Raw genomic sequence first — 26,150 nt, 5'->3', positions numbered from 1 at the left:
CTACGTGTGTGTGTGTGCTTATTCATGTGTTTGTCCGTGTTTGTCTTTAGTCTGGGTATGTGTGTACATAAATGTATGTACTGTATATTAATGTACGCCTTTGTGTGTGTGGGGGGGTCTGTGTACTTGTGGGGAGCGGTTAGCGCGCTCACTCAAATGAGTACCTGGTGCGGTGTGTAAACATCGCCACTGGGGAGACAAAGGCGGCCGGGCGTGGTGCTGGTCACCCACCCCTCGTGTGCCGTTGCTGGCTTTCGTAGGTGCTCGTTAAAAGTGCTTGTCCCAACAGTCGGTGAAGGCTATACGGGGGATCTTTGTCTTTGCGTACTTGTGTAATCACCCACGACTCCACATTTCTGAGTGTTTCCCACCAATACTCAGCAGGAAGCAATCAAACTCCCGATCAGAGAGATATGTCGAGCTGTCCGTCTCTCCTCTCTCTGTTCGACTCTCATTCCCAGTGTCCGGGGGATTATTCCATCGTTGGCGGCGGTGAATGGTGGCTGAGCGTGGCGAGGTGTCGGGAGGTTGGTCGATGAACCAAATTCGTTGTATTCCATCGTGGTGATTGGTGGCGGTGGTCGCACTTCGTATCTGAACCGCGCCATCGTCTCTCACCTCTTGCGCAGACGAGGCTTCTTTACCAGACTGTTGGGGAGAGTGGTGTTAGCACCAATGATTTAATATCCTTTGACAGCCACCATGCCAAAGAGACAAAGATCCCCCGTGTAGCCTTGAACAGACTGTTGGGGCAAGTGCTGTTAGCGAGCACCTATGAAGGCCGGAGCGATACACGAGGGGGTGGGTGGCCCACCAACACGTCTGACCGCCTTTGTCTCCTTAGTGGCGATATTTACACACCGCACCAGGTACTCATTTGCGTCTGAGTCCACCTAGGTGATGCCCAGGACCGGTTCAGATATTCGTCGCTGGCGCGTTGGCCGTGAACAGGAATCGAACGCAGCCCAGCGGCGCTAACCACTACGCTGCCGCTCCCCATACCTATGCCACACACACACGGACGCATCTGTCACTCCGTCGTTTCTACGACGCCCAACCTCGCGGTGCTGAGTGAGTCACTTGGGATTAACTCGGCCGCTTTGCAGCGCACGCCGCGTTCCATTCCGGGGTGGGGTGGGGGCGCGCTGGTTCCACGGGCCAACCAACAAGAGACGCCAGGCGCGTCCTCCTCCACCACCTCCTCCTCCACCACCTCCTCCTCCACCACCTCCTCCTCCACCACCTCCTCCTCCACCACCACCTCCTCCTGTCGCCACACGCGCGCACGCTCGCGCCCCTCTCTCTGCTCTTCTTGCGCCCGCGGCTCATCGGCCTCCGCTGCGTTGGTGATTCAATTTGCGCATCTCTCGCTCGCGTCTCTCTCTCTCTCTCTTCCCAAAACCGCGCGGCACCGCAAACGCGCGGCGCGCATGCGGCGAGCTGCACAATCCCAACTCGTAAAGCCACCCACCACCACCACCTAACCACCGTCACAGCCCAGCCACCCCCACCCCCCTATATTACCCCCCGTGACATAGTTCACCGAGAGAGAAGTCGTTACGAGAAGACAGCTTGGGCTTGCTTGGCTGTGATGAGGCTTGCGCTGAGAAGTGCATCCTGATTTGTCGTGGGATGGCTGAGCATCGGCGCTCCGGAATACCGCTCGGTGCCGGCAACATCATCATCAGCAGCAGCTAACAACCAGACTACGGACTGTTCGTCATCCCTGGCGCCCCTGGTTGCCCCGTACCTGTTGGATTCGCAGTGGATTTGGATATCCCGCACTGGAGGTAAGTGCCTTTGTGTTGCTTGCTTGGTGGTGGTCTGTGATATTTATTCCTTAGTGGTTTGTGTTGTTCCTGAGTGGTTTGTGTTGCTTGCTTCGTGGCCTATGTTGTTCCTTAATGTTTTATGTTGCTGCTTGGTGGCCTGTGTTGTTCCTTAGTGGTTTGCGTTGTTCTTGAGTGGTTTATGTTTTTCCTGAGTGGTTTGTGTTGCTGCTTGGTGGTCTGTGTTGTTCCTGAGTGGTTTGTGTTCCGCCTGAGCGGAATGCGTTTCTGGTTGGTGATTCGCGTTGCTGCCTGGTGTGTACTCCCCCTTGCATCGCTAAAGCGCCGGTCGCTTGCCTTCCGAACCCGGCTGGAAAAGAAAAAAAAACACACACAACCCGAGTTCGATTCCCGACCACAACTCGCACAAAGTGTCGAGGGGTACCACACTGAACCGGTCCTTGGTTGACCATCCGCCTCGAATTGAGTTATGTGCCTCCCTGGCGGTGCGGCGTTTAAAAAAAGGCCATTCAGTACCCGGTAAGACAAGCGGCCAAGCGTGCTCTTTGGACCACACACCACCCGCACACCTCCATCGTGCGCTGCATTTTGTCCTCAAATTAACGCGACAAATGTGCGCGATCCGTGGTCGGGGATTATTGACGGCGGGGAGGCGTCTTTGTCGCTGCCGATGTTGGGCACAACCTCGTGCGTGCCCGCTGATTTCACCTGGACGCCAGCGATTTTCCTCGTTAGGAGGTCGTCATCAGAGGTCCTCCCCACCCCCTACACGAGCCCCCCATCTCTCTCCCTGAACTGATGGATAATATTACCTGTTGGCGAGAAAGAAACTGACCGCTGTATGGAAGATAACCTCACGTGCCCGTTAGCCCGTGAGTGGAGGCGTGCCTTTTAAATGTCAAAAACGCGAGAGGTCATTATTCATTGTGATGGTGTGATGGGGTGGGGTGTCTGTTGTCTATTATGCACGAGCCTTTGGCTAGCGAACTCTCCGGTTGTTCGGCACTGTCCGACGTTTCGCTGTTGAAAAAGCTCCCAGCACGTGGAGCAAAACGGCGGACATCGTGCCGAACTACACTGGCTACAGCCCAAACCCGTATCGGTGGGCGGGGGGGGGGTGAGCTAAAGCAAAACAAAGCACGAAAACCTAAGCAAAGTGTTTTGCTTTGTCTTGTTGGCTTTTGACTTGGCGCGCTGTGATGTATGCGCCCGTAGTTTCTGCTGTTTGTACAGGTAGCTGGTATGTTTGCAAGAGTTAAGTGGAACAGGTATGCGCAGTGACCGGTAGGTAACACGTACGTGTTTTACGCTCTCGCTGAGAGTTTACGACGCATGGATAATGAAACAGTGAAATCTTTGACATTTCACATTTTAAAAGATTAATAATTGAAGCGTTTGCCTAGAATCAAGGTTATGATCTGTAAGTTACGCCTATACGCTTTTTGCTCTCGAATCTGTTAATTTAATCCATTAATCAGCTGGCGTAAGGGAATGCATTCGATTACAAAGACAATTAGTGACATCGCGATTTTACCCGAGCAAAGCACCGTGGTCAAACATGAAACAAGTGTGCTTCGTGTTGCGCTGCAATCTTCAGTACGGTGTTTATTTATTGAACGTATTGATATAAATTTCAACTCCTTGTAATGAAATGTGCGAGGGAGCGGTGGCGCAGTGGTTTGGCGCATTGCGCTATTGAACCCGGTGGCTCAAGTTCAATATCCGGCCACGCATAACGTCAGCGGCGAGTGTTGTCTCAACCTATCCTGCCTTCCCCACCCCTCCCCAATCCCCTTCACCAACTTGCACCGACCAGCCAGTTGAAGTATGGTCAAACAACCTCCACAAGCGACTCTGCGTGCTGATGCCATCACCCAGCAGTCGATTGAAACAACAAGGGACTGAACAACGGAAAACGGTATAATAAACACGCGGGCGGGATTGCATTTCACCGTTTGATACGATTGACGCGTTACACCGTATTTATCTGAATGAAATAATGTTCGCAATCGACTCGCGAATGCAACTTTTGAATATTTGGAACCCGTTGCCGTGAATAAGGGATGTACGTGACGATGTACGTGGCACGTGCGTTCTCGTGCGAGTCGACGAATGCGGGCAGGAACACTATGAGCACGTCGCGCGGATGCAACGATGCTTAATCTCTAGCATACAAGGGCTGTCGATGTGAGATTGCGGGCTCCGGGGTAAAGGTCTCAATCGTAAACGTTGCTCAACAGAGCACAGAGGTGCGCACCGGGCAAACAGCACCCGGAGCGCAGTGCCGCGTGGCCATACAAACGCGGCACGCCACCACCACGGAATTATCTACACTGCGCCATACGCAGCAACGGTGTCTGTATCTCGCGTATAAAGACATAGATGCCCCCCCCACCCCCATATTTAGCCTTGTACGTGGAATGAAGGAGCAAGGGCTGTTTGCGAGCACCTAGTAAGGGCGGGTTAAAGCAGAGAGGGATGGGATGGGGGTGTGGTGGAAACGAGCAGCACGGCTGGCCGTCTTTGTCTCCCTAGGGTTGATGTTAACACACCCGCACCAGGCGCTCATTTATGGCAGTCTGGCTCGGATATGTCAGGGCCAGACAACCACTTGCATGGTCAGTAATTGAATCCAGGTAGGTTTGCAGATATAGCACGTGTATTTTATTAGAGATAGTATGATAACTACCCATGACGAAGATGAATAACACGAAAGCAATGTTTTAAAGACTGATACTTCGCATAACAAACGAAAGGGCAAGATTCGTCTTCTTGGTTCTTTCGGTAAAGTCACGTAGAAGGGAAATAATAAAATAATAAAAATAAAACATAATAAAATAATTCTCACGACGTTTCGGCCACAACACAAGCAGCCGTCCTCAGGTGAAGAACAGGTCTGTCGGAAAGACAGTGTCTGAATGGAGGCAAGATTCGTGTAAACATTTTAAACCCTGAGAATCTGAACGTGCCTAGATGTAAATTAACTTTTTAATTATTAAAGGTGAACTAGTACCTTTGGAAAGTCAAGTTGAGTATGTCATTAAATTTGCCATGTAACTACATTGTGTCTACAATGCATCATATATGGTGGCCATAACAGGATTTCTGCTGAGTGCGTGCTAACTTACTTTACTATGGTAGAGGTAAATACTCCAAGGCAAAGGATATTACATCATAAAAAAGCAGTTTGCCCTCTTTGTTAAGTGCAATATGTGCAGGCACTGTAGAGCATCTATTATCATTCTTGACTATATAAGAATGATATGCTTTTGTTCAACCATATTTTTTCGTGATACTGCATTGGCAGTGGTGCACAAAGCACAAATCACACCAACAACAACAATTGAGCGCATTTGTTAATAACACTGCCCTGAACAGGGGGGGGCGGGGGGGGAGGATGTAACGGGCAACATCGCAGGCATTGAACCTTCTTCATCGCAGAGAGAATGCGTTGAGTTTATGCTTTTGTTTCGAGTGTATTCTATACTCTGCATCAGATGGAACTTGTGCAGTCAAACCTTATTTAGTATTGTCTACTGAGGAGCGTTACTGCTAAATGGACATATGTTTAACTTCTTTCGCACCATACGTAGCCAATGCCACAGGCCAAGTATTTGTTTTTGAAGTGATGTCTTGAAAAAAGGAGTTTCTGAAATCAATTTGAATTCTATGACTCGCCCTTCCACATCGCAAACTGCGTATCTTTTTTTATAATAAACCGGCCGCGCACAAATGATGAATATTGATGATGCTGCAAACATTTTAATTACGGTCAGAACACGAAACGTGTGCCTGTTATTCAGTCAAATGTGGTTTTAAAGGAGTGCAATGCTTCATAAACAGGTACAAAGGTCAACTGTGATTTTTTTTCCCTTGACTTTTTGCAACATTTGCATGTTATAACTTGAATGGGCATCGTCTTGTGCGAAATCCACAGTCGTCAAAGCTGATTTTTTTTTCTCTCTTCAAATTTCCCCCGCAGATTTTGGCTGCCGCCTTTGCCCTGTGCCTTTTCGGCACGTACGCTGATGCCAGAAAACAGAAATGTATGGCAATAACACCACCTTTAACAAGTAAGTGGCTTTACTGTGTTGACCGTAACCTGGCATCGTCACTTAAATGTATACAGGTCTCTGTAAAGTGCAGTCGAGTGTATTTTGTCGAAGGAAATGTGGTAGCAGTAACACGATGGACCATTTAATGAGTGTACGTGGACGAATTGGTGTAATTGTTTAACAAGTTACCACATGTTTACTCATGCAATATTATTCTTTTTTTTTACTTTGTAATTGAGACGAAGCACTGATTTGGAACGCTTGCAGAGCAATGCAATTGCCCCTATGCAATAGAAAATTGCCTGTAGAAGAATATTATCAGAACTACTGCCAAGGTGCTTTCAAAGTGACCTCCTCATCCCCTCCGAGTGTGGATTAGGCTTTCCCACGCACCCTACAGAGAATAAATGTCCATCGTTTTAACAGGCAAATCAATTCATTATTTGTTCTCATTAATTTTTTTTTACCAGGATGATAACATTAGCTCGCTACGCTTGAGAACCCTGGATAATCACAGGTGGCTGCCAAGATAAGAACCCAAGATCTTAGGCGTGCCATCTCGGTGCACTGACCCCTAAGCCACCACAAATCACCTATATTTGTTGGTGTCTCTTGAGTATATTCATTTACCCTGATATCCATTGCAGCCTCTGTCATTTGATACTTTTCAAATGACACATGAGCGTTTGTGACTATGGAAAGCTTACACCAATTGCATATTTTATGTCCTGAATGAAAATATAAAAACAAATGTTGATCTGAAGTGCACAAAGCTTATGGAAAGCTTACACCAATTGCATATTTTATGTCCTGAATGAAAATATAAAAACAAATGTTGATCTGAAGTGCACAAAGCGTGAAGAAGTGACGTTTCTTTAAATAGATGCTTCAGAAGGTGGCTTTAAGGAATGAGACAAGCCTGCAGGTGTTAAACATGTTGTCACAATCGAACGCGGTGCACAAAAGTGGACCAGACTTAATTTACACATTGTGTGGAGAAACTCTATCCAGGAGATGTATCGGCTAGCTTGAGATATTTGTGATGTTATATTCTACATTGAAAAGAACTTCAAGATAGCATTGGCTTAGACACCGACATAAAATTTCGCACCAACTTTTCTGGCATGTCAGGGCATTAGAAATGCAGCCCACACATTCCATCATTAACATGCAGGTAAATGGGCATGCAGTGAGCAAGAGTGGGCATGTAGGTGTAAGGCTTGCCAACATGAGATATCTTAATTTTTTGTCTAATTTCTCTTTACTTTATGGGTTCTGCCTAGAATATATCTAATTATACAGGCTACATTAGTCTCATAGCTACAGTGGTATGCGTGCTTGGATATTAATTGCACAAAACACAATTCCACACATAGTATTGATAATAATAATGCTATTCAAACGTCATTCTGTGTGGCTCGCCTTTATCGCACAATATGGAATGGGTTCTGAAAAAGCAGGCCTGCACAAAACAGAAAATGAAAATGCAATTGCCTTCAATTGTTTTACTTTAAAAAAAAAGTAATATTGTTCAACATTAATATCTTTTGGAAAAATCAATTGTGGCACCTAGTAATTGCTGCATGCTTTCTACAATTCATCGGTACGGAATGGAAAATTGCACAGAATTGCTTTCCGCCTTCATGACTTGCCCATCTCTCAGTGATTGGCGTTGTATTGGAGAAGACCGTTGTCAACGCATGTGCAAATGGTGAACTTCGTCTTTTTGGAAAGAGCACATTTGGGTTTGAAATGAATAGTTAAGTATTTTTTTGTAAAAAAAATAACAACGTTCAATCGGTTATTCCCACAGCACTTTAGTACTCTATACATTTCACTGCAACATTATTAGGGATTTTAATTTGGTCGAGAATTAAGTGGTGGCGTGGAAGCATCGTGGTTAGCACACCGCAATATGAAGTGAGTGACCTGGATTTGATTTGCAGCAATGGGTAATGCTAGTCAGTGATGAGTGATAGCTGAACCACTCCTGAGTGCCCGCACTCCTTCATCAACCTATATTGACCAGGGTGGTGAAGTATGGTCAAACAACCCCATTGACAGACACTGGCATGAGGAGGCTTTCGTCCAACAGTGGATTGATGAAGGGCTGTAAATAAAATCTAGAGAATGAAGTGGCATGCGCTTCTCATCTGGTTATTCATTGGATATATTCGGTGGCTATTTAAAGTATGGCCAGTAGGTTTGGAACACAGCATCATGATTAAATACTGAGCAAATGAGAGATCGTCTTTCGAGCAGACTGAGCTGGCGAACATATGGCTAAAATGTTTTTCTCAAAAAATAAAAAATAAACTGTTTGGTTCAAAGTTATTGACTTGTTTGTTTGTTTCACACTATAAACTATCCTGCTGTTGGTACAAATTATTCTTTAAAAGCTCAGTAGAGCATTTGATAGGTTTTTTGACCACGATCAAAGACGCAGCGTGGTAGCACTTTGCCTGCTGGAGGTGGCTGCAGCTAATACCACGTCCCTCTTTGCTCTTGTCATCCCGTAAGCGATGAGACATCCAGCCAAGCCGAGAAGTACATCCTTGCTGGCATCTTCTCCATCATCATCGCTGTGACCATTCTGGGCAACCTGCTGGTAGTGGTTGCTGTGTGCAAGGATAGACACCTCCGGTGAGACCCTCTGTCGATCATCAGGTCCAACGACCTATGTGGAGACGCAAAGTAGTTTTGCGTAAATATGCCATTACCCATGACGTTTCACGGCAGTGCGTAATGAGTTTGTGCAGGGCATTGCTTCTTGCATTGATTGGAGTCACATAGGTTGCATGGTGTGATCTTTCCTAGAGGCATCTCGTAATTGTTTTACCAACCTGCCTATGCTGATGAGACCCAGAAGGTTGAAATTGTCCACAGTTTGCTCATTTTTAGCAAATGCTGCTTCATAAAATTGACGTGGAAATCGAAAAGTCCGATGGAACAAACAATCGATGTATTCATGTATGGAGACACAGAGAGCGGAGTTTATACTTTTATCCAGTCCACCTGCAACCCCCCCCCTGCCGCCCCCTCAACCGGGACAGAAACAAACCGCAGGTGTAAACTGCCTCGGAACACTTTGAGTGCACGCGTTCACTCGGCTGGGCCCCGTGGTTACGTTTGCAGCAATGGCTTTAAGCCATCCCATTGATTGTTCCAGAAACATAAGAGGAGAACATTGGCAGCGGATCCTCATTTGACCCTTGCAGGTTGGCTCGGTGTTACACAACCACACCCCCTTTCCCCCCCCCCTCTCCTCTTATAATCCATCTGAAAAGGAGAAAAAAAGCAATGCGCAAATGCATCTTTTGTGTAATGGCACCACTTGTCCGGATATAAATCCCATTTAAGAGGATGTGTTTCCTACTGGAAGGATTAGTATGGAGTTTGGTTAGCATTGCTCACATTTAAAATGTATTTGCAGCAGAACGAGCGTCGCTATGATATCAAACGCATTTATGGTATAAAATTGTCTACAGTGACACAGCTATTCCAAGTAGGTATCTGACCTTGTACCAATCACCCACCCCCGCCTTATCTGCTTCACCAGATTTGTACAGACGTAGAGAAAACATCTCTTCCCCCCCCCCTTCCCCCATGTCATATACTATATTATAATGGGTTTACCCTGCTAGCTGGTTGACATTGACTTCAAACTATTGCCCACTGTCTCAGCCAATTTCAGAAGCCATCAAAACCTATTTGTCTGCCGTGTGTGAGAGGGACATTCTTTGTACGCCAACGCAACGCTCTATCTGCTTCATTACGCGTACGAGATTCTGAAGCAATAGCTCTGTATGAGATTCTGTTTTATCAGACTTTTTGTGGTGGCGGTGGTGTCGTGTGAACCGTCGTGTTGAAAGTGGAATGTGACGTGCAGTATTTTAAATAAGCATGACACACTGACCCTTATGTCCCATATCGCTCGCTGTGGAGATCTTTATTTCTGGTCTGTGATGGTGAAACAAAACAATATATAATACTTTCCTTTTATTAACTTGTTAATTGTATTAATATACAAGTCAGTTTATGAGTAGACCAAATGCAGTCTCTAGAGGGGCCCTCTAGAGCTCCCTCTAGTAAAGGCTCTTCTGCTAGCAGTGACATGAGCAAAACAATTGCAGAGCTGTACCTTTACCCTGTGGTTTATTTGCAAGCTTTTTTGTTTTGTTTTTCTCGCCAAAGTAAATGCCACTTGCTTTACAAAAAATAGCTATTGAATATATTTATTTCATTCGTAGTAGCTTTTGGATGCATGACCGAAAGCAAATAAACAACACACGCAGTTGCTATAGACAGTTTTCACGCAGCTTTAATTTACGACACACTATTATCTTTGTCTGAGGTCCTCATCTGGTGGTCATACACCCAGCACTACCCATTGCATCAAAAATGAAAAACCTTCTCATTAGCAGGCTTTTGGAAAAGGCTAATGGGAATCTAATATGCCCTGTATGGTCTACTCTTATATTCCCATTAACGCATTCCAGTGGACATTGTGAGGGATCTGTGGTTGAGGTGCATTATACATTTATTTATTTGTGGATGACAATAGTCAGGATTGTGAGTCACAGCTGAAACATCTTCATGAATTGAGGGTTCAAACTCCCTCCTTATGGTTGAGTTTACATTCCCAATGCGTCGAAAACCTAATTAACAGCCAACTCTGTGAATGCATAAAAATTTCATACGTGTTCATTGCCCAGGTGTTCACGGTGTCCATTTGCGGTTAACCCACTGCGTTTGTTGTGCAGCAGCAACGAAGGGCATAAAGGGAGCACCTTTTATTTTATGCATCTGTGCTTGCGGGCATTCGCCATAAGGTTAGCAACTGGTCACGGTGGGAAATATGATATTATATACAAATATGTGCTTGTTAATTCAACTCCGCCTGGAACCTCCGTGAATAGATGCAAGCTAAATGTGACCCAGAGGCAAAGAATAGAGGCGTGAGATTGAGCTCTTCCCTACCTTGACATGGATTTCAGAAATGGCTCTGGCACATTCAACTTTGCTTTGGTGGCTGCACATTAAGTGGCCTCGGCTTCTGAGTCATCAGATTAGCTCACCCAATGCATTGTCAAGTTTTGGTGTACGAGGTGGTGGTTCAATACCTTTTTTTAATGGAATGAATGGATGCTTACTTTTCAATTTATAATTGCATGATTGTCGTGGCCACATTTGTTGTGGATACGATGCTAACCCCACAGGGATTTTTTTGTTACTTGAGGTGAGAAATTTACAGCCTCGGGTATAAACCAGTGTCCTTATAATATGCTCTCTGAAGTTAAATGCTGAATCTGTTACTGAGCTGTAACATTTTTAACCTCAAGGATGAGACACTGAACGCATATTTTAATGTCATGCTTTCCCACCTGATGACGGACGCTTGTGTTGCGCCCGAAACGTCGTGATTTATTTTATTTTATACCTACGTGACTTTACCGAAAGAACCAAAGAGTATATATTTTAATGTGTTTTTGTATCCCTTTGCCACAAGGTTTTGCTATTTTATGATGGGTGTAGAAACACTTAACAAAACTGACACTTAAAAATGTTTATTCTTTGGGTTTTTCGGTAAAATCACATAGATAGGTTCAAAGAAAATAACCAAAAAACTACGACGTTTTGATCGCAACACAAGTGGTCGTCCGTGACTTTACCGAAAGACCCAAAGAATATGAATTCCTGCAGTCACGAAAGCTTTAAGTCAAGATTCAAAAATGTTATCAACGATGCATTCGTTTTAACAATGCCCATGTTAATTTATATCGTTTGTTAGAAAAATCAAGACCAACTACTTCATTGTGTCACTGGCAGTGGCAGACCTTCTGGTGGCTATTCTTGTGATGCCCTTTGGGGCTGTGGAGAGGGTGCAGAACGACTGGCCCTATGGCGACAAATTCTGCATAATTCGCACCTCCTTTGACGTCATGTTTACCACTGCCTCCATCATGCACCTCTGCTGCATCGCGTTGGACAGGTAATTCCTCACCACAACATCTGTCCACTCAACGTCAATTTCCACGGTGGTCCCAAAAACCCCGCCCAAAGCTCAGTTGATAAATTATCCCCCCCCCCTTCATGCCCACATCCTGTGCATATCACCAATCGTAGCCCCGATAGTATTTATCAACCCCAATAACTCTAAACCTCTGCGCATGAAGTTAGACCTACAAATCTGCATTTTAACGCTGGGGTTAGTTCAAGGTTGTCAATAAAAAGCAGATTTTTTTGGGTGAACTCTTTGGTACATTGAATAGCGTAATGAAGAATTGGAACTTCTTACAGACTGTGCCAGGTATTTAGTTTCTGATACTTTTGTACTAAGCCAGTTTCCTTGTGACTTTCACAAGTACTGGACTGCATGTAATGCTCATTTTCTTCCATGATCCAGAATTTGTCAAGTACCATAACATGAAGGAATTCTAAAAAGGAGAATATTTCGGATAAAATGCATACTTTCAAAAGACTTTCTGGAACATTGCTCATTTTTAAATACACGGTGTCACTATGGGAACCTCATTTGCCAGTAAAAATATGATAATTGGTTCTTTACCCTGCTATGTGGCAACAAAACTGACACCTTTTTACAAGGAGTCATGTTTGCATAGACCGCAATACCTGCAGTCATAATACAAACAAAAGAACATAACTCTGATAATGTGCACTGTCCTTGAAGTTGATTGGTCCACACCCGAGACAGCTTTCCTTAGAGCCTAGTCTCATATGGGTTGGACCAGATGACGCCAAAAGGCGCACAACTCAAGGACAATGCACCATCAGAGTATGAGAGCTCGGGGCAAGCATCTACACTATGGGAACCTCATTTGCCAGTAAAAATATGATAATTGGTTCTTTACCCTGCTATCTGGCAACAAAACTGACACCTTTTTACAAGGAGTCATGTTTGCATAGACCGCAATACCTGCAGTCATAATACAAACAAAAGAACATAACTCTGATAATGTGCACTGTCCTTGAAGTTGATTGGTCCACACCCGAGACAGCTTTCCTTAGAGCCTAGTCTCATATGGGTTGGACCAGATGACGCCAAAAGGCGCACAACTCAAGGACAATGCACCATCAGAGTATGAGAGCTCGGGGCAAGCATCTACACTATGGGAACCTCATTTGCCAGTAAAAATATGATAATTGGTTCTTTACCCTGCTATCTGGCAACAAAACTGACACCTTTTTACAAGGAGTCATGTTTGCATAGACCGCAATACTTGCAGTCATAATACAAACAAAAGAACATAACTCTGATAATGTGCACTGTCCTTGAAGTTGATTGGTCCACACCCGAGACAGCTTTCCTTAGAGCCTAGTCTCATATGGGTTGGACCAGATGACGCCAAAAGGCGCACAACTCAAGGACAATGCACCATCAGAGTATGAGAGCTCGGGGCAAGCATCTACACTATGGGAACCATCAGAGTTATGTTCTTTTGTTTGTATTATGACTGCAGGTATTGCGGTCTATGCAAACATGACTCCTTGTAAAAAGGTGTCAGTTTTGTTGCCAGATAGCAGGGTAAAGAACCAATTATCATATTTTTACTGGCAAATGAGGTTCCCATAGTGTAGATGCTTGCCCCGAGCTCTCATACTCTGATGGTGCATTGTCCTTGAGTTGTGCGCCTTTTGGCGTCATCTGGTCCAACCCATATGAGACTAGGCTCTAAGGAAAGCTGTCTCGGGTGTGGACCAATCAACTTCAAGGACAGTGCACATTATCAGAGTTATGTTCTTTTGTTTGTATTATGACTGCAGGTATTGCGGTCTATGCAAACATGACTCCTTGTAAAAAGGTGTCAGTTTTGTTGCCAGATAGCAGGGTAAAGAACCAATTATCATATTTTTACTGGCAAATGAGGTTCCCATAGTGTAGATGCTTGCCCCGAGCTCTCATACTCTGATGGTGCATTGTCCTTGAGTTGTGCGCCTTTTGGCGTCATCTGGTCCAACCCATATGAGACTAGGCTCTAAGGAAAGCTGTCTCGGGTGTGGACCAATCAACTTCAAGGACAGTGCACATTATCAGAGTTATGTTCTTTTGTTTGTATTATGACTGCAGGTATTGCGGTCTATGCAAACATGACTCCTTGTAAAAAGGTGTCAGTTTTGTTGCCAGATAGCAGGGTAAAGAACCAATTATCATATTTTTACTGGCAAATGAGGTTCCCATAGTGTAGATGCTTGCCCCGAGCTCTCATACTCTGATGGTGCATTGTCCTTGAGTTGTGCGCCTTTTGGCGTCATCTGGTCCAACCCATATGAGACTAGGCTCTAAGGAAAGCTGTCTCGGGTGTGGACCAATCAACTTCAAGGACAGTGCACATTATCAGAGTTATGTTCTTTTGTTTGTATTATGACTGCAGGTATTGCGGTCTATGCAAACATGACTCCTTGTAAAAAGGTGTCAGTTTTGTTGCCAGATAGCAGGGTAAAGAACCAATTATCATACACGGTGTCAGTGAGGTTGAATTCACTAGCACATATGGTACAGGTTAGTGATGAGTCCTCCTTCCCAAGCAATTGGGATTCAAATCCAGCAGTGACTAAACTCAACTCTAATGTCTCACAGTTCACCAATTTGCAACGGAATTCTCAATTTGTGTGCACTGGGGGTAACCATTAATGGGTAATTACACGCTACTTTAAACATATCGGGAGTCAATATGGATACAATGACTGCCATTACTGCTATTGACCACACCTAGTGTAAAAAAAAATGTGCACCAGCTTAGAACGCTGTGCCATTATATTGTCTAGGCATGCACAACTATTCTGGTCTCTGAGATATTTTTTTTATATATATGTGCGTAAATCTTAATTTGGACTTTGACTTTGTGCCTGTGCCAATAGGCCTTGACTCAAGTCATCTCGTTCTAATATTAGCGCTCAGTTCTGCACTTGGCGCACGGTGGAGATGAAAGACACCGCATATTGCCAATAGCTAACAGCCTCCAAATGTGTTGCACCTCCAAACCAACCGCCTGCTCTCAGCGAGCACACTTTTATTTCTGCGATCCTCGAGTTCGTCCATCCCCACTGCGTATTCAATGAGGATAACTTTATTGGCATGAACTGATGCAAGCACAACGTTGCTCAACAAAGTGTGCCACCCGTGTGCCTATCCATAACCCACTCTGGCAGCCACGTGAGGAATCTTGCAGAATAATTGCGGCAATATATCACTCTGCGTTGAAGAACGCTCTGTGGTTGTGCCCCATTTGTAATGGACTTTGATAGGAAATAATTATTTATATCGTGCTTCATTTACAAACAAATGGCATCGTGTTGAAACTTTTTTTGAGAAAAAATCGCCAATATTCATCATTATAATTGAATTAGTGATAGATTAGAAAAAGACTAAGAGCTCTCACTTCTGTTGTGCGTGCAATTGCCAAACTTTTGCATTCAACTGCGAAACACTTTGTGTACTCAAAACCGACTGCAGGCCAGCAGAAGTTTCGTTTCATTGTCGCTGTAATTTATGGGAAAGCCATTTCATGCAAAAGTCCATTTAAACGTTTCGTGGATTTATCCTTGGTGATTGACAACTCTCAATGGTGATTACTCTGCTTCTCCACTTGCCGCCCCTTATATGTGCACAAAGTTGCCCGTGTGTGTACACTCGGGAAGCTTCAACGCAAACGTGTGTCCGTGTGCAGGTTCTACGCCATTTGCTGCAAGCCCCTGGTCTACCAAAATAAAATGACGCCGCTGAGAGTGGGGCTGATGCTGGGGGCGTGTTGGGTCGTCCCTTCCCTCATCTCGTTCATCCCCATAGCCAACGGCTGGAACATCATCGGCATAGAACAACAGGTGTTTCTCTTGGATGCCTGCCAGCCCCTCGCTCGGTCGCCGCCATATCTCTGATAAGACTCACATTTGCGGTGGCCTCATTTCAGCCATGTCAAATATATTATTAATTTGTCGGCGACTGTGTTTATATACTGCGTGAATGTGTCTCTATGCGTCTGACAGTAGGATATATGCATGTGTCTGAGTGGTAGTGTAGTGGTTAGCGCACTGCGCTACGAACCCCGGTAACCTGAGTTTGATTCCAGGCTTTGGCTAACATCGTTGGAGGTATATCTGAAATGGTCCTGGGCCGTCCCTTAGCTTGACTCGGCTTTAAATGGGTAGCTGGTGGGGTACGTGTACATCGGCATTGGGGAGAAAAAAGCGGTTGATTGGACGTGGTGCTGGCCAAACCACCCCCTCCCCCCCGTGTATTGTGCCAGCTTTCATCGGTTCTCGCTAACAGCAATTGCCCCATCAGCCTAGGTAGGTTATACAGATGATATAAGTCTCTATACATCAGTAACATAGCGATGTTAACGCTGGGTTTTTTTTACACGCTGCGTGATGTAAATATTAAAAAGTGTGACTTGTTTTGTGCGAGCTATTTCACGATTTTCTGTGGCTTCGCTGCGGTAACCTAACCTACGAGTCGCGTGCGCCACAGCTTGAGCTCCGGCTAGGTCAGGCGAAGGAGGCGAACCAGACGCACTGCATCTTCATGGTGAACAAGGTGTACGCGGTGGCCTGCTCTCTCGTTGCCTTCTACATCCCCCTGGGGCTCATGGCGGCCGCGTACCAGCGCATCTACGTGACGGCCCGCGCCCACGCGCGCCAGATCGGCTCGCTGCAGCGCGCCGTCTCGAAGGACACCACGGGTGACGAAGTGACAATGGTGACCTCGGGCGCCGCGTCGCCACTGAGGGCCCAGCATCTGGTGCCGGTGGCCCAGGCCACGATGGTGCAAACGCAGTCGACGCGCTTCCGTCACGAGACGAAGGCGGCCAAGACTCTGGCGATCATCATGGGCTGCTTCTGCCTGTGCTGGGCGCCGTTCTTCATCAACAATGTGATCGACCCGTTCGTGAACTATGACACGCCGCCACAGCTGTGGGACGCGTGGCTGTGGTTGGGCTATGCCAACTCGGCGCTCAATCCACTCCTCTACGCGTTCCTCAACCGCTCGTTCCGCCGCGCTTTCCTCGCCATCCTGTGCTGCTGGGACGCGGCTCGTTACCGCCGCTCGTCCTTCAGCGGCCACTCCGTGCGCTACTCCGTCAGCACCAACGGCAGCACTGTCCAGCCGGTGCCCAGGTGAGCTGTCCTGGCTTTGGCATGCTCGCGTACGTGCATGGTTTCTCCCTTTTCAGTATTTAGCTGCTTGGAGAGATGTTTACCGGTAAGAAGTGTAGAAGCACTGGTGTCTTATTATATCTATTTGCCGAACACTTTGCCAATAGGGTGGGAGCGGTGGTGCAGTGGTCAGCGCGCTGCGGTATGAACTTCACGGCCTGGGTTTGATCCTTGACCACAGATAATATATTACGCGAGTTATATATTCCAGCTGGCCTTTAACCCCCACTTCACCAAGTCGTGCTGATCAGCATAGGGAAGTATGGTCAAACAATCCCACGTGACTAAAAATTTTAAAACATTCGTTTTTTCTTCCCCCCCCCAGTGTATTCCAATTGTGCTAATGTCTCGAGGCGAAGACTTAGTTTAGGATCTCACAGAGCAAACACACCTGATGTGTCAGAGAATGTCTCTCAAAAAATCCTTCCAGTGGCCTTTCCCATGCCCTCTGCAGTGAGATGGTTTGCCGCTTGGCAGTCAAACCATTATTTTCAATTTTCAGAACTGGAATTTAGTTAATAAAGTTCAAACCAAATTTAAATACGATGTGTTTTTTCACGTGTGTACAGTCATTAGTCACTGAGCTGAGAACATCAACTCGCTCTACTTGATGCCCCGGTTTTCGAACCATAACTGGTTGCCAGGATTCAAACCCAGGTTCTCAGTGGTGCTGGCTCAGCACTCTGACCCACCACACCTTAGCCAATTGACAATTATTTAATCGGTGTTTTGGATGAGGGGTGGGGGGGGAGTTGCAAAATTTAATACGTGAAAAAAAATCCTTCTGTTCCCAATTGAGGAAACAGTGTCAATATCCAGTTCTTACCAGTCGGGCACTCGCCTGATTTTATTGTTTTATTGTAACACGGTTGGTAGTTCAGGGTCCAAGTGTGTGTTTATAGGTCGTTAAACAAATACTTGCATAGTATGTGATAGCAATTCCTTCACTTGTTACATTACTTTAAGTGGTACGTATTCCACGGTAAACAGAATGCCTCTGGGTGCTATGTCACATTGCATTTTGCTTGCTGGCGAATCGTGGATTTTTTTTTAATATGAAGCAGACTTCAAATGGCTCACAAGAATAATTCAATATTCTGTGTTGTGGCGCTGTTGGAATGTTGTTTTGTTGCCAAGAGATGGATGTCCATTGAAGCCACATGGGCAACAAGCAACAGCGTCGTGGCTTATCAGCCACCTTATTTTTAGCACAACCTCTTTTGTTTTTAGATAAAATGCTTTATGTAACTTTTGATCTGGGTTAAGGTACAAAGGTTCGTTGTAACTGAAGGCGATAAGCTCTATTGCAGGTCTCTCGCAAGTTGTAAAATGCTGAAGGTGTGCGTGAAGCATGGCATTTGGTGCTGCGTTACTTATTCAGCATCATTTTTAAAACGAGGGTATATCATCGGTTTGATTTAAGATCTTTTTCCCCCTCCTTGCACTTTACTAGGAAAGCCAGTTAGATGCAATTGAGCGCTTAATTAGTTTTCAACCTGTCTTTGGCTGGAATTTCACAACTGGTGGCACATATATATACGTTCAGAATGGCAATTGGTGACTTATTGTCGGTAACAAAAATAGTTTTTTTTATGGAGGAAGAAGACGTGCAGACATCGCTCCGATTCGCAAACGTCTCTCTCTCCGATTCCCAGCAAGATGGCTATAATATGCTTGTAATGAAATCTCTTCCACCACTCTTAAATTAATCGGAATACAGTTTGATGAGCTCTAGCTCATGTTATCCTGCATGTTGGATGCACATGTGCAAGTCCACTCCTACGTGCATGTAGCGTTGTTTTGAATATTTTAAAAAGGGCTATTAGCTGTGATGTTTCTACGGATATTTAGTTTTGTAAAACCAAATATTTGGTGTACACAGGATTTGCAGTCTTTGATGTTTTTTTTGCCCCACTTCCTCATGCTAAGTAATTGTGGAAGGTTGTTGCTCAGCTGCATGACTTATTTGCCTTTCGAAGTTTACCTGCAGGTGCCTTCATTTATTAACATCAAGTCAAAGGGATTTCCTGCTCTAATGAGCGTTGAAGCAAGTACACATCTGCTGTTTACAGCATTTAATCCAGTGGTGGAAATTCCACATTTTTATGACAGAGTGAGTCCATCCTTAGGACAATTATCAATCACTTGCCTACAGAGCTTGTGCTCATCCTTTCAACACCAAAATATTAGTGGATTGAATCGAGCACCAAATGGCATTTTAACTTGCGACCTCCCGATTGTGAACTGCACGCTCTACCGCTGTACCTCCCAGCCAGACATAATTTTCTACAAATATATTTTCATAAATTCTAGCCATTCTCAATCCAATGCTAGATGAAGGGCCACCCCACACGATATTGGCAGTGCCAGATTAAGCTAGTGTGGGGCCTGTAGCATATATTATAAAGGGGCCCAAAGATAAAAAAAAGTAAATATTAAAACACAAATTTTTAAATCTTGACTTAACGCTTTTTAACTATCTACGTGACTTTACCGAAAGACCCAAAGAATACAAATGTTTTACTTGTGTAGTAAAGTAAGTTATTTTTATACAGCCAGATAATACGACAAATCGCTAACCTTAAACACCCAGTCGTTCATAAAAGTTGAAGGCACTATAGTACTATAGTAATAAAGAAAGTGCATAATCACTGAACCGGCATTGATAGCTTGAATGCATTTAGCGCGGGGCCCTTGAAAGTGCGAGGCCCGTAGAATATGCTAGTTTTGCTACTAGGATAATCCGGCACTGAATATTGCTCATAGGTTTTTTTTTACTTACCATACATCACGCTGCTGCTAGGTGTGGGTTGGCAAAGGGCGGACCAGGACGGCCCCTCCCCCTGCTGCCCCCGCTGAAGGGGAGATGGGGGGGGCAGGTCTAGGTTTTGATATTATTTGGCCATGGTGTTAGCCGTGGCTGGAATGGAGCTCTGGTTCCTCTGCGGTTAACAGTTGAAGCGTGCTAACCAGCTTGTTATGTAGGCAGTGCTCATGCCCCGTTTGCAGCCCCGGATCCAGTGGTGAAAATGTCCACCATTTTACAACCACTGTTGGCTTCTCGACAAAACACGGTACTCACTTTATTCACCTCGGAGGGATGATGGGCTGAGTCAATTCCCCCCCCCAAAACAGGATTTGAACTCCCAAAACATTCCTCTTGTGAACCGTTCACTCGACCACTGAGCCACCTGGTCCGTAATTTATTTGAAACTTCTGCCATTTCCCAAGCAATTACTTCATACTGCATGTCTTTTTAATTGAAAAAGTTTAGCACCAGTGTAATGTGAAATAGAACAAATGATTCCAGGTGCAAAAGCTATTACCGTGCACTGTTGGCTCCGTCCGGTGCAAAATAAGTTCAACAAACATACGTGACCGTGTTTTTTGCAGTGCTCTTTGCAAAGACTACTGCTACCTGAAAAGACGATTGTTAAATATGTATTGTGTGTTTGTGAGACACAGTATCTCTTCTTGTTGCAGATAATGTTTAACAACGTGGGGCAGGTTGAAGTTGCAATGTCAAGACAATGGCATAGCACCACTGTAGATTTAATCGCACAGAACTTAAAGGTTAAAGAAACAAACAAACAACAAACATGTTTTTCTGAAATCAATTTATGTTTTAGGGGGCTCCCTTCTCAATCTAGGGGTGGAGCGTATTGCTCATGTTTAATTTATTTTGCACCATACGTAGCCAACCGTGCTAATCGGAGGTACAATGGTATGTGCACTGCGCCAAAACCCTGCTACCTCGGTTCGGTTCCCAGCCGTGGTTAATGTCAGTGGTGAGACGATATTTAAACTGGCCCTGCCTGCCTCCCCCCACGATTGATGCTGCGTGGGGAGGCATTCATTAAGCGGTGGGTTGTTTGAGGGCTGTTCTCAACTATTTTCAATGTGATCCATGAAATTGGGGAAACAGATTACTTATTTGCCGATGCTGCATTGTCAATGGCGCATGAGCACGAATAACAACAAGTATAACCCGTAAAAACAAAGTTTTTCACTATAAATCCTTTATATGCGTGGCGACTAGAGTCCTCTCGTCCTCTGGCTTGAGATGGCTGCCACCTATGGGTCAGATGATTGTCTGCCAGCATTAAGCAATTGGTAATTAAATATTTTAAAAATGTTCCCTAAACAGTGTAAAATTTTGGGAAAATTTTTTCACGAACATTAATTGTCACGCACAACGAGTCTGTGTGGAAAATGTCAGCTCGATTGGATCGCGGGAAGTGGGTTAAAAAACGACCGAAAGATTTGCACGGTCCTAAGCAAGCAAGCAAGTGAACTTAATATAAAGGATTTAAAAAGGACTCGACACATTCGTCAATAACACTGCCTTGAATGGACAAGTGTATTATTATAGGTGACTTTTCAGGTAATGGCCGCTGTCGCTGCTGCTGCTACCGCTGCCGCTGGTGGAGAAGGGCCATTTGAACATCATGGCGATACCCCGGGGGTACAATAGTACCCCGGCTCTCGAATAATGTCCGTGATGCAGTCATTTTTAGTCTGTTGATGGTCGGCGATCCGGCAATCGACTCATCTCGACGAACTGTACACGATGTACCACTACGGTGCATACGAGCGTTCAGGGTTTCAGCGCAATCGTCCTCGCTGCGTTTCGACATCGTGGAGCGTGGCACTGATTTCAGATTGATTGGCAGCCCAGTTGCGGAGTTAAGTACACCCCTGGAAAAAATAGCGTCCCAGAAATAAAATATTTAATTGCCTCGGCCATTTTGTATTATTTGGTACCCCGGAGTACAGCTATAAGGATCATTTGCCGAAACGTCACCTGCTACATGTTTTTTTCCTTTCATGGCAGTGTTATTGATGAATGTGAGTGTTTTCGTGAAATTGGTGACTTGTCAGCCAGCTGACGTAATAATGTGAATTTAAACACGGTGCATGCGGGGAGTCGAATGCTGGAAGCCCTTAGTGCTATTTTTATCGCATTTTCTGAGCACAGGCCCAAAATGCCAAGCGACCATCAACAAACAGAAGAGGACTATTGAGGATGTAATAGATACAACTCAATATGTTCCTTGATTTGAGCCATGTTATAAGTCCTTGGGAAAATATCCCATGGGAGCGAATGCCAAAATTGAGCAGCACGAGCAGGAGCAAATAAAAAGCATAAAGAGAAGTGGTCTGACCTGCGGTGTGGTGTTGGAACATGGTAAGAATCGGACGAAACAGTTGGCCTGTTGGACCGAGTCGTCCAAGTGGGTGGAGGAATCGATGATCGTGTGAGTAAAGTTAGATATATGTTGCAACCTTCTTACAAGCTCGACATTTTTTCCAGAAAGCGTGGGCACCCTGGAGGGACGAATGTGACCTTACCACGCACCGACATTTGGTGAATGCTTGGACTGTTGCACCGAGAGATATTTCACCTAACTTCATGATGCGCCGTTGCTGTATTAAAACAGAATTTTATGAGCTGTGAAGTGTTGTGAAAATGAACCCCGGTTATAAAAATGCCCTCCCAGTGTTTCTACCCACAGTTCTGGTTAACATTATAGACCCAGATTACTATAGCATGCTTTCTTTGGCCATGTGAAGCTGAATGGACTTATGAAAAAGTCATGTTTTCAGCAATATTCAGACAGCACATGCGATGGACACAGCAAGAGCTCCAAGCTTTAATATCACTGTGGCATTGTTGAAATGCAACGTGATTGAATTTATTTCATGCATGAGTTGATTTTGAATATTCGTTTAATATTTAAACAATATATTTTTCGGGGCAAATTTGTATGACCTGAAAGTAAAATATAATGGAAAAAAAATGTTCACGTAATTACAAACTTTGAATGTATACTTCAAATTACTTTTCTTCCAGAGGACGTTCAGTGAGAAACATTCTAATATTTGCGGTTATTATCACACTCCATTAGTATTTCATCTTTTTTTTCGACAGTGCCTATCAAAAGCGATCTGCTTTTGTGTGCTGGGCAAGGCACTGCAGAATTCACCTGGGGCTGGGTGGCCCCCACAGTGCGCCTCTTCCATTTTCTTTATCTCAGGGTCGATGATTTTTTGGAAAATGACTGTTGGTCCTCTTGTTGACCTTTAATTCAAGCTACAAATCTCCGGCTAGCTTTTTGTGTAAGGCCAGGCATGACATAGTAAAGTGTTTGCACTCCATAAAGAGTAAACCGCTGCACTATTGGTCCAGCTATTCCACTGAGAGATCAGCAAGTGCAGGACCGTGATGATGTAGGTGTAGTTGTCCCCTTATTTATAGGCTTCGCATGAACACGCTTTGATGCAATATGAAGAACCGACATGCTTGTTCAATTTACATTGATGTTGAGCATTTACTGACGGTGATGTGGACTAAAACTGCCCTCTGAGTTTACAGGTGTAAAGCTCATAGCTGTACAATGACGATAATGGTTAAATACCTAGATGGTGGCAAGCACCAAGGATTAAAGTAAGATTATGACCGAGTGAGTGTAGGGTTACCGCGTAGCGTGTCTTAGTTGTGATGTACAGCTCTCCCGTGTGTTTTCTCGTTATGCTGTACGTTGTTCAGCAGTATGTCCGATGTTTCGCGTCATGTTGCAGCGGGTGAAAAGTCAGAAACATTGGACATCATGCAAAACAACGTGGGGTGCCACCCGAAATGATCTTTGGAAACGTAATTGTACTTTTTGTAAAATGGACAGTCTGGCTGTTATATCATTGCATTGTTAATACTAACACACTGCAGCAGAAGCGCAAATCCTTTACGGCTGTACTGCGGTGTCCTCGAGTTTAAGAGGCTTTTGTCCCTTCTCTGCACTCCCTCTCCTCCTCTCGCACCTCTCCCTGTCCTCCTGTGCTGCGCGTGTGCCGTGCGTGAATGTACGCCGTGTGGTACGCGCGCATGTGCGTGCTTCCACGTGTGTGTGTGTGCGTGCGCGCGTGTGCCTCTACACAGCGCGCGCGTGCGAGCTCGCGCACGCCTCACCAGCCGCCCGCGGACTCGGGCAGCGGCCTGCCCCGCTGTCTCCAAACTGGTGACACATTTCTGTGGGGCGCCCAGTCCAGTCTAACCCGCTGCTAAAGCTTCTGGGCACCTGCCCTGCACTGTAAGTGTCTGCTGCACATTGGCTGTGGGCTGCAGTGATTTAATAACAGAGTTAGCTGCTCCATTAATTCCAATCTTTCTGCTCCTCGGCCATGCCAGAAAATGACATGCAAATGGATTCGCTTTGTTTTTGTCTCAAGCTGATGTTGTTACCGCTCGCATTTGCGACTTTTCCCATTGCAGTTGGACAGTGTTTTCTTTTGCTTTGCATGGGGCTGTGCTTTGTGAATGGATACATTTTTACATTATTTTTTGTAAATTTATTCCACTTTTGTTTTTGTTTGACGCTTCGTGCATGCATATGCCTGAATGTGAGTTTGCAACTACTGGCTCTTAAGTAGTTGCAGGTCAGTGTTACAAATACGCGTTTGCATACAAAACAACGTGCATGCAACTTATTCTGATTTTTATGGGAATATTCTTTTGAATACTATTTATAGCATGAATGTCTGCACACCACTAATGTTTTTGTTGTACAAATGCTATTAAGCGTGCAGCATATGCAATGCAGTTTAATTTCACTGCTATCCTTAGTCCACCATGAAAATGTGTCCTAGATGGTTTTTGTACCTGGATATACGTAATGGATCAATGATAATAATGTGTTCGCTTTACAATACTCCAATAGCACAGATTTTTTTTTTACATTAGGTGCCATATATTTAAGCAATATTTCTGCGGAAAATGTATGGCAGATGACATTCAGTATTATATTTACAGTAACCAATTGGTTCATCATCCACCATAACCTATCCACTGCTGGATGAAGCCCTCCCCTTTCCTTAACCATCCTCATGGCCCTACGAAGAAACAATGCATCCCATTCCTGCACGAGCTGATCTCTCCACTCCATCTCTTGGGTGTGTTATTTCCTTTGGTTGTCATTCCATCATGGGTCTTTTTCCATTGGCCATCGTTCCGCACACTTAACAGTCAAAATAATGCCTCAATTATGTTTGTTCCCTGATGCATGTTTAATTCCCAGCATGTATCTCTCCATGCTTATTGGCACACTTGTTCGCTTTTGTTGCATGCTGTTTGCCAATCTCCATGTTTCTCACTGATATGTCATGTCCTGTTATATGCACTGATTGAAAATTTTATTTTTCAGGCACATTTATCACAGCAATGTATTTCTATGAAATATGTTTGTATGTTGTTTTTTGTTTAAGAATTTCAGTTTTCTAAAAGCACTTCATCCTGTTTCGATTTAAAGCTTTCGTGACTGCAGGGATTTATATTCTTGGTTCTTTCGGTAAAATCACGTAGAAGGGAAATAATAAAATAATACAAATAAAACATAATATAATAAAATTCTCACGACGTTTCGATCGCAACGCAAGCAATCGTCCTCAGGTGAAGAAACAGGGCTGTCGGAAAGACAGCGAGACACATTAGGACGCTGTCTTTCCGACAGCTCTGTTTCTTCACCTGAGGACGGCTGCTTGTGTTGTGGCCGAAACGTCGTGATAATTTTATTATATTATGTTTTATTTTTATTATTTTATTATTTCCCTTCTACGTTACTTTACCGAAAGAACCAAGAATACACTTCACCCTGCTTTATTTCTTCATTTTGATCTCTATCCTCCTCCGATAGATCACCCACGTGACACATTCAGTTGATTTATCTCTCGAAAATGAACTTCTTTTGCTCAGCAAACTTGTTGCATATTGTTTCTCATGTTTATTTTGTGCCAAAAATTGCACCCGTCTTTGTAACATCACACTAGATTGGCCGACAAGATATTCGTTATAATAACCAATTGAAACGAACTACAATAAATTATTGAAGGACTAAATTGTTTACTGTTATGTGAGTACAAATGATGAATTAGTTTAAGTGCTCCCAGTTGTTCTGGGTACCATTTGTAACTATTAGCCTTTTTTTTACAAAGGATGAAATGAGGACACTTACAACTAATAAACAAAATGTACAGTTATACAAACAACAACGGAAACATTGCAATGCCTGTAATTCCTCTTGTGTACTGCATGTTGTCCAAACTATCAAAGTATTAAAATTGGTTGAAGCGAAAAAAA

The 26,150-nt window shown here is 44.6% G+C and overlaps 1 protein-coding gene across 1 annotated transcript; it reads left to right on the top strand.

Moving 5' to 3' along the window:
• The first annotated feature begins 5,834 nt into the window (after positions 1-5,834).
• On the top strand, positions 5,835-24,105 carry HTR4 (5-hydroxytryptamine receptor 4). The gene is made up of 6 exons (XM_078861189.1): positions 5,835-5,863; positions 8,366-8,488; positions 11,637-11,837; positions 15,535-15,688; positions 16,335-16,981; positions 23,958-24,105. The coding sequence occupies exons 1-6, from the start codon at positions 5,835-5,837 to the stop codon at positions 24,070-24,072; spliced, it is 1,269 nt and encodes a 422-aa protein (XP_078717315.1). The 3' UTR covers positions 24,073-24,105.
• Positions 24,106-26,150: the final 2,045 nt, after the last annotated feature.

The sequence above is a fragment of the Lampetra fluviatilis genome, chromosome 12, assembly GCF_964198595.1.
Source record: "Lampetra fluviatilis chromosome 12, kcLamFluv1.1, whole genome shotgun sequence".
In the NCBI taxonomy this organism is placed as follows: domain Eukaryota; kingdom Metazoa; phylum Chordata; class Hyperoartia; order Petromyzontiformes; family Petromyzontidae; genus Lampetra; species Lampetra fluviatilis.
This window is presented reverse-complemented; position numbering and strand designations above follow the sequence as displayed.

Excerpts from the sequence above, each read along its gene's own strand:
- HTR4 (XM_078861189.1), top strand. The coding sequence starts at position 5,835 with ATGTATGGCAATAACACCACCTTTAACAA. Across the intron at positions 5,864-8,365 it reads AATAACACCACCTTTAACAA|CGATGAGACATCCAGCCAAG; the intron begins GTAAGTGGCTTT and ends TCATCCCGTAAG. Across the intron at positions 16,982-23,957 it reads ACTGTCCAGCCGGTGCCCAG|CGCGCGCGTGCGAGCTCGCG; the intron begins GTGAGCTGTCCT and ends GCCTCTACACAG.